Source organism: Salvia hispanica, chromosome 4 (assembly GCF_023119035.1).
Source record: "Salvia hispanica cultivar TCC Black 2014 chromosome 4, UniMelb_Shisp_WGS_1.0, whole genome shotgun sequence".
In the NCBI taxonomy this organism is placed as follows: domain Eukaryota; kingdom Viridiplantae; phylum Streptophyta; class Magnoliopsida; order Lamiales; family Lamiaceae; genus Salvia; species Salvia hispanica.
The window spans coordinates 17,540,816-17,549,490 of record NC_062968.1 but is presented as its reverse complement, the minus strand read 5'-3'; the positions used below and the strand labels follow the sequence as shown (position 1 = coordinate 17,549,490).

Sequence of the window (8,675 nt, the reverse complement as noted above, 5' to 3'; positions counted from 1 at the left end):
TACACACATTAATAGATATACGTACACTGATTTGCGTATATTGGCTTAGTGGTAAAGTGATTGATATTTGAGGCAACCGGAGACTTACTTACAAATGTACGAGTTAAACTAGTTAAACTATAAAAAACACTGATTATATCAAATTTAAAATAATTTGCACCTTAATTCAGCTCAGCATGCTCTCAATTAAACAAAATTAGGTAATCTAATTAAGTTACGTTTTAGTACTGTATCTATTAGGTAAATTCTGCCGTAACATGCAAATTGTTAATTTTGAAATCAATCTCAGGTTTCCGTGGTATGACCGTAACGACCATAATAGATATTATAAGAAAAATATTCAGCAGTCATCAAAATTGAATATCAGAATATATTTGCATAAAAACTAGTACTACTATTAAGTCAATAATTGTATATAAATTCAACGAATCCATGTTTTTAACGCACAGCCAAAATAGACCAGCAACAGACAACAAACTGATTGAATGAACTATGTCGTCTGCTACTAATTAACTCAAAAATTTCCAGTCAATTGATGTATTTGCCATCAACATATGAATTTGCTTGCTCATAAATTCATAATTAATTGCATAGTCCAACATTGCTATTTAGTCAATAGTCTAAAATTATTAAACTCCTCCATTTCTGACCCTAAAATTTATTATTGTTGTACGAAATTGACTAACAGGAGTAACACACTAACAATAATTCCATAATTATGAATATTGCACCAATGGAAGTAGAATCAGTATGACACTGCAAGTGTTAAGTAAAAATGGGTTATTTCTAATAAATACTCCCTCCGTCCCACGTTACTTGAGTCACTTCTTTTTTGCATTCGTTTTGAAAAAATAATAATAAATAATTAAAGTGAAGAGAAAATAAAGTAAAAAAAAAATATAGTTAAGACTCTTCTCTACATTATTCTCTCTCTTACTTTTTTTCTCTCCATTTTAACTATTTATTATTATTTTTCCAAAACGAGTGCAAAAAAGAAATGACTCAAGTATCGTGGGACAGAGGGAGTACTACTCCTGCTAGTATAGTATCAAACAAAAATATCAAAGTGTCGCACCAAAATTCACAGAATTCGAACATTTTTTTGTCGCTCCAAATACCCTCATCAGCCCCGTTGTACAGTGGGATATTCTTTCGCATGTGGACACTAGCGGAGCTACGGTGGGGCATGGGGGCACGGATTGTGGGCACGAATTTAAAAAATTTAAAGAATAGTAGATTGAAAAAGTTAGTGGAATATGAGACCCACTTTTTTATGTTAGTTTTATAATAAAATGTGAGTGAAATGTGGGACCTACATTTATTGCGGGACGGAACAAAATAGCAAAATGTGACTCTTATTGTTGGACATGAGAGTAACATTTAAAGGAATAATTAAGGAGTCTTCAATTAAAGAATTAAGAAACCATTATACTCCATTTGTCCCAAGTTACTTAGTCGTATTCCATTTTGCGTTATGACAAGTTACTTGAATCATTTCACTTTTTGGCTAAAAACAAAACATCTAATCGTACATACTTTATTCTTTCACTTTTTTTAATTTACTCACTCTTCTCACTTTTATTTTATTTCTCCTCTACTTTATTTAATTTCCTAAACACAATTTTCTTAAATCTCATGCCGAAATAAAAACATCTTAAATAATGTGGAACGGGGGAGTAAGAGATAGCCTATACAAGAACGTGTCCTACTCCTATATAATTTAGGATTGACTAGATTGAATGTGCTATGAATATGATTATGGAGTGGTGAGTCAGTCATCCTGCTTAATTTTCTAAGAAACTGAGTGATATGGTTATTTTATTGTTAAGTCGAATCTACACTATGTTTTTATCATTTATTATTTTTCACTATTTAGTACTCCTTCCGTTCCATAGTAATAGGGGCGTTTTTTCATTTCCGTCCGTTCCATAGTAATAGAGTAATTTCCTTTTTAGTAAAAGTCAACACATTTTTCCACTTTACTCTCTTTTACTTTTTTCTCTCTTCATCTTTCTACCTTTTTCATTTTCCACTTTATTCTCTCTTTACTTAACTCACCTAACGCAATTTTTCTTAATCTCCGTGACGAAAAGTTTTGCCTCCATTACTATGGAACGGAGGGAGTATTATTTATTACTCTCTCCATCTCCCAAAATTCGTCATCATCTGACCCGGTATGAGTTTTAAGAAATGTAATAGAAAGTGAGTTGAAAAAGTTAATGACATGTGAGTCCTACTTTTATATATTAGTTTTAAAATAAAATATGAGTGAGAATGAGTTAGTGGAATGTGAAGTCCATTATAAAAATTGATAAAAGTGAAAGAAGACAAATTTTTAGGGACGGACGATAAAGAAAATATGTGACAAATTTTCAGGGACGGATGGAGTATTATTTTTATAAATGAGTGCAGAAAAGTCAAAATGATTCTGAGACAAAGGGAGGATATAATGTCGTTTTAACCGAGTGTTACATTGAACAGTTGCGACATCATCTAATATCTTCTACACTCATCAGTTTAGAGGGGATCTAGCTTAACGAGCAAACTTGAAACCAAAGATGCAGTTTAAATAAGTTGAATTAAAAATTTCGGACAAGTCCTTTTATTCTGATTATAAATATTTGTAACGTACATTGAAACTTGAAATGTAGAGGATCATTATTCATTACCCCTGTGTAGCGAATGGATAGGAAGGAACGAGAGATTCTTATTGGGTTGTTTGACAAATCGAACGGATTAGCTCGTTATCAGAAAAATGAAAAACCAATAACAACCCAATCCTAATAAAGTCTATCTATTCAAACCCAATCCAAAATCACCAGATTTTTATTGGATCGATTCGATACAAGACTCTAGCTCATTTATTATGTGTGTGCAGTGACGGAACCAGAAAATTAAACAAGCCGAGGAACCAGAAAATTAAACAAGCCGAGGCTGAAATTTTAAAAATATATATAATATTAAAATATTTAATTTTACATGTAATGTCTATTTTCAATTAAACTTTTACGACACCCTATGTGATAGCAACTATTTTCGAGGAGTCACCCTTTCTTGAAATCGCCGAAGAGTAGTCTCATTTCCATTTTTTTTTAAATTTCCCTCTCGATATATACAACTAAGATATCATTCATTCATTCGTCTCCCATTCTATTTCACAAATCTGTCTTGAAAAGTTTCATAGAAGAAAATACTCTCTCGGCACAAGCTGTTGCAACCGGCAGAATCAGTGTCAACTCAATCAAACTGTACACCAAAGAGAAAGCTTTATCTCGTAGAAACCAAAATCTTTGCTAATTTTCCCAGCCCCGATACATCACCCATTGACCATCAATTCTTACCCAAATCGACGAAAGGCGCGGCTGCGGAACTCCGGCAGCGGCGGCAAGCGTAGCGGGGTTGTCTCGCAAAGTTCCAGCCTCTAGGCGTGAACTATCTATGAGGATTTGGGTTAAATGTGTCAAGGGCTTAGAGTTCATTATTAAGTAGTTTATTAAGTTATAAGGCCAACATTAAAAAGAGCCCAACAATAAATTAAATGGCCCAAAACAAATAAGCCTAATTGTCTTCTTCTTCCCCAATTTTTAATTTCTGAATCTGGAACAGGCGGCGGACAATTGGAAACTTTGGAGTACAAGGCTCGGTGGCTCGCTCTGGGGCGGATATCGGTCGGAGCACGGCGGTACAAGGGGGGATCAAGGCCTGGTGCCGGTTAAGCCCCCGCTGACGCGGGGGCTTGGCATTGTGTGGTTCCGTCACTTTGTGTGTGTGTTCGTGTCATATGAAAAAAATTTGTGATCCCGTTAACGATATGATACCATTCAAGTTGACACGACAAAACTTAATATTACACGATTAAAACACCATATAATACGATCAAAACTTTATCACTATTTAAATCTATATAATAACATTAAAGTATAATTTATTTTAATTAAATAAATAATACTTCATCAATATCAACTAAGTTGAGTCATTTCCTTTTCTTTTATCGAAAAAACATAAGTATTACTTTTACTTTTCTCTCTCTTACTTTATTGTCTCTTATCTCTTTACTTTATTTTCTCATAATTTATTTTATCTCTTTGCGCCAATGGCAGATTCAGGAATTGATAACTGTGGGGTCGGATCGGAAAAATATACAGAGTAATATTTAAATTATTATTACTCTATCCATCCTATAAAAATATGAGCAATTGAAATGACACGGAAATTAATGCACAATTAGTAAAATTAGAGAAAGGGGGAGAAGGATGGTTAAATATTGTTAGTGGATAGTGGGACAAATAAGTTATAATGGTGAGTCCATGGTATAAGTTGTATATAAATTGATGTATATGAGTAATAATTTGGGGATAACTATATATGAAAATGTCTTTTATGAGACGGATAAAAATGAAAAGTGCACAAATTTTGATGGGACGAAGGAAGTACTTGAAAAAAAATTATTAAAATTTAAAAAAACATTATGCCATACTCCATTTTGTGCAAGATAGTTGACATCAATAAATATTCACTGCAAACAACTAAAAATTGTTTAATTAAAACATTATTTACAATAATTTAGATTAAATTGATTGAAAGCATTAAAATTCGTGATATACCCAACTATGTATACTTTGTAACTTTAATTTAGTCTCATTAAGGATTCAATATGTAAAATAATGAATTCAAGAAACAATATTAATAAGAGAAAAAAATAGAGAATATTAGTTATAACAATTATTGATTACTCCATTTACTATATATTGAAAAAATAAAATAATAATGATGTTATTACGGGAAACTGTAAAAGATTCAATTTAAAAGACTTGAATTAATATTGGAATTTATATTAATATTGAAACTAAAAATAAAACTACCATTAAATTTAAAAATAAGATTTAAATTAGTTAGAAATATAAGCTGAAAATGAAACGGGTTCTATATTAATCAACAATGAAAAAAAAAAAAAAAAAAAAAAAAGGAAGGCCCAATTGGCGAGCCCATTTCCCAGAAAACTAGGAAGACAAAGATTAGTTCTCTTTCCAGAGCATAACGCGCCGCCGGGTTATAAAGGATGGAGCAGAGACGTGAAGGCGGTGGTGTCGGCTGACCCCACCTAGATCCGCCGATGCTTTGCGCAAAAGAATTGCTTCAACTTTATTGAGATAGAGGGGGAGTATTCCTACGCAACCTGAAATCATCGGGTTTTTATTGAGTTGGTCTGATGAGGGCCTAAATCATAGTACTCCTATAAGACTTGGCCCAAATCTATTAACTTTTTGTGTTTTGTGGTGGATTTCATATCGAAATTGTCAGCCTAGATAAGACGAATGATAACTTTAAGTCTTCAGTTCATTTTACACATTACTCAAGATCCCACTAGTATACCATAGTTAGGCAATACTAGGTCAACGGGATTAGAAATGGGACAAAATGTGAGAAATGTAAATCACAGGGCATGTGAGGGACGGGGTTATGAAAAGGAATATGATGCTAACATTAAGCAAGTTTTTGTGACATCCTCAATTTCAGGAAGTACGCATGATTTTGAGGATTTGTGGAAGGAGATGATTTTATTTGCAGTAGTATAACAAAACATTACGCCATTTAAATTTAAAAAAAATCTAGTACAAGGTATGTGAAGGCATTCTGTGGAATTCATGAAGAAGAAAGTAGAACAGAAATATGCTAAAAATGATTTGAGAGAAAGGTTGCTATTTCATTGCATGAGAACCAAAGTACACATATATCATACATATACTCTTCATTCGAACTATCTAGAACTCTACTTTAATCTATTCAAAAGTCTATTCAATACAAGATTAAAACATGTTTACAACCTTAATCAAAACTAACTCTGCAAAACATCTTTCTTCTTCAGTCCTTTGATCAACACGTCTCTCCTAATACAAGGGTGGTCCTCCACCTTAGTTGTCACCTTTGGCACATTCACAAGTTCAGCTCGTGTGAGATTGTTGATTGGTTTCTCTCGTGCACCACATGCTGCACTCACGCATTGCTCATCAAGACTCGACAACTTCACATTGCACACAGTGGCCGGATCACCTTTGCCATCTTCTCTAACAGTATGTACATCTTTTCCTTTAGATATATTCTAAGTGGTGGTTCATGTTCTATCATATGCAAAAGGGAAAGCCCGAGGTTTAAATTAGGGCCCGCACTGATACCTTCAAATATATGCCCATTTCATTTATTGCTTTTTTGGTGTGTTTTGAAACTGCATCAAACGACGCGTCAAGAAATGAGTGTCATTTTCCTAATTTGCCCTTCTGCAATTGGATATACCGATGGAATGAATTAATGTTGAGGGTATATTGGTAACTGAGTAAGTGCAGCCTATAAAAATAATACATAAAAACTCCTAACAGGGAACCTAAACGCCTAGTTATAGAATTAAAAAAGATGGACCGTACCTGGCCCAATACCCATCAAATATTATTCTAATGATCCCATATCTAAAAACTTGAACTAGTCCTAACTATATAGTAGTTCTAACATTTGCGATGTTATAGTGAAGAGTATGAATCTGATCAATCTTTCGATCGATATCAAACTAAATAAAATTCTCTCATACTAATACTCTTTTGTTCGATGGCCTCTACCATTCTAACAATGCTTTCAGTCTTAATACGTAAAATTCGCACATTACAAACATTATGTCACCTCATCCTTTTGGGAAAATATTGCAATTAAATGCTATAATCAACAATTGTGAAACTAAAATATAAACTAAAGTGATAAAAAAAAATTATAAACCTAATAATAACGTGGAAGAAGGAAGGAAGAAAAAACAAAATGAAGCATAGATTATAGTAGTAATATATTAGTATACCAAGAAGGCAAAAAACAATGAAATACACATCAAATGTAAACGGTTGATACACAATCTCAATAGATCAAATTCAACAATCCACACACAAATCTAGCCCAAAGTGCCTGCACTGAGCCGGAGAATCTCTTTATCCTGTCGGAAAAATTGCATGTCACATTCTTGCAAACACACCCACGCTTCAATACCGTCGTTGCTTCTGTTGTTTAGCATAATTACATAATCCATGAGCGGCATTACCCCTACGCTCACCCAGTCGGGCTTTCCGAACCCAAAATCCAGCTCGTAATCGCCAAATTTTGAGAAATCCGTACACCATATCACCTTACAATCGTCGGTTTCGCCTTTCTTGCTAGCATCCAAGAAATTGTCGACCAGCAATTTCCGCCCAAACTCCTTGTCCCCGAGCACCCGCGCGCAGTCGCGGATCCGTGACGCCAAGGCAGGAAAATTCCCGCCTTCAGCGTCTTCTGCGGCTATGTCGAGGAAAGAACCGGAAAGCCACGTGCCAAAAGCGTGCTTTGGCACGGGCGGGACAGTTCTTTCCCGAATATTGATGAGCTGCCCCACGAGGGCGGCTCGGGGCTCCCGGCGGAGGAGGGCCTGGACGAGGAAGGTGGAGATGGCGACCACCCTTGAGAGAGGGGGCTCGGACGTTGTGAGGCGCTGACGGAGTTTCTTTATGGCTTTGCTGTCGTAGCGCTCGGCGATGATGTTTTCGTTAGGTCCGTCGTCGTGGGGAGGAGGATTCTCGGCGGGGAAGTAGGAGTGGTGGTCGAAATAGGGCTGAATTAGTAGTTTTCCGGTGGTCTCTGCGGCCGTGGCCCAGGCCGCGAGGAATGAGGAGAAGGAGGCAGAATCGACGACCCTGTTGTTGACAAAACGGACAAATAATATAAATGAAAAAAATGAAACTGAAACCACTGTATAAGTGTCATGGATCACTATCTGTACGAAAGGCATACAGCGATGGCCAAACCCCCGCATTGAAACTTGTTGATTTGGACGGCGAGGATTGGATGGGTGGGCCCATCAGCAGCAGAAGCGTCTACTGGGAGTAGGTGGTTCTGGTGCTGGGGATCCACGTGGCTGGTCAGGATGAGAGAGAGATCCGCATTGACTTGAGCGGTCGAAAAGAGAGCGCCTTGGTCGTTGCAATCCACGTGTTGTTTCTCCTTGTTGAACCTCCCTGCTAGTGGGTAGAAGTTGGACAGAATTTGAGCCATTGATTCTTCGAGCAAAACACATTTTGATTTTCCATCATTACATGAATAATAGAGGATTCTAGAGTGATTGACGGCCGGGTTGATTTGGTCTAAAAGAGAGATTTTGTAGTGGCCGAGATGTGGCGGAGTAGGCTTACATGGTTTCACTAGCTTCCGCATCACCACCTTCACCTTCATCTTCATTTTCACCGTCACCTTCGCTAGTGATTCTTTTTACCTAGTCAAAGGAGAAAGAAAGAGAGGGAAGGAGACGTTGGGAATATTGGCGATCACGGTTTCTGTGAGTATTAAAATAGGGAAGAAAGAATACGTTGGAGCCTTGGAGGAATATGCTTATTACTCTAGTACTAATATCTTTTTTTGATCTTTAAGGTACTAGTACGGAGTACTTTCTGTTTACTAAAACTCACGTTTATTTTGTAAATTTGAGTTATATCCAGCTGGATAACAGCGAAAATAATTATACTCCCATTAAGTGAACCATTTTTTATTTTGGATATCCTACTCTAAATTACATATTTATAAGAATAAAAATATCACCCTCTCTGCTTTTTCTTTTCGCTCTCTCTTGCTTTATTCTTTCTATTTAGACCATCTCCTACAGTACTACAAAA

At 35.9% G+C, this 8,675-nt stretch overlaps 1 protein-coding gene and 1 long non-coding RNA gene across 2 annotated transcripts; one reads left to right on the top strand and one right to left on the bottom strand.

The window, feature by feature from the left end:
• The first annotated feature begins 3,156 nt into the window (after nt 1-3,156).
• On the top strand, nt 3,157-3,812 carry LOC125218060. Its single transcript, XR_007175865.1, has 2 exons — nt 3,157-3,398; nt 3,607-3,812. It is a non-coding gene; the product is annotated as an uncharacterized LOC125218060 (long non-coding RNA).
• Nucleotides 3,813-5,836: 2,024 nt separating this feature from the next.
• Nucleotides 5,837-8,244, bottom strand: LOC125220499 (pelargonidin 3-O-(6-caffeoylglucoside) 5-O-(6-O-malonylglucoside) 4'''-malonyltransferase-like). The gene is made up of 3 exons (XM_048122665.1): nt 7,790-8,244; nt 6,943-7,703; nt 5,837-6,087 (listed from the first exon to the last, which is right to left on the bottom strand). Exons 1-3 carry the CDS (start codon nt 8,242-8,244, stop codon nt 5,837-5,839), a joined length of 1,467 nt encoding a protein of 488 aa, XP_047978622.1.
• Between the last annotated feature and the right edge of the window lie 431 nt (nt 8,245-8,675).

Bases quoted from the DNA above. Each gene is read 5' to 3' on its own strand.
- LOC125220499 (XM_048122665.1), bottom strand. From the start codon at position 8,244: ATGAAGATGAAGGTGAAGGTGGTGATGCGGAAGCTAGTGAAACCATGT. The intron at 7,704-7,789 runs GTACAGATAGTG...TGTCAACAACAG, and splicing joins GCCATCGCTGTATGCCTTTC to GGTCGTCGATTCTGCCTCCT. The intron at 6,088-6,942 runs GCACTTTGGGCT...ATATATCTAAAG, and splicing joins GATTCTCCGGCTCAGTGCAG to GAAAAGATGTACATACTGTT.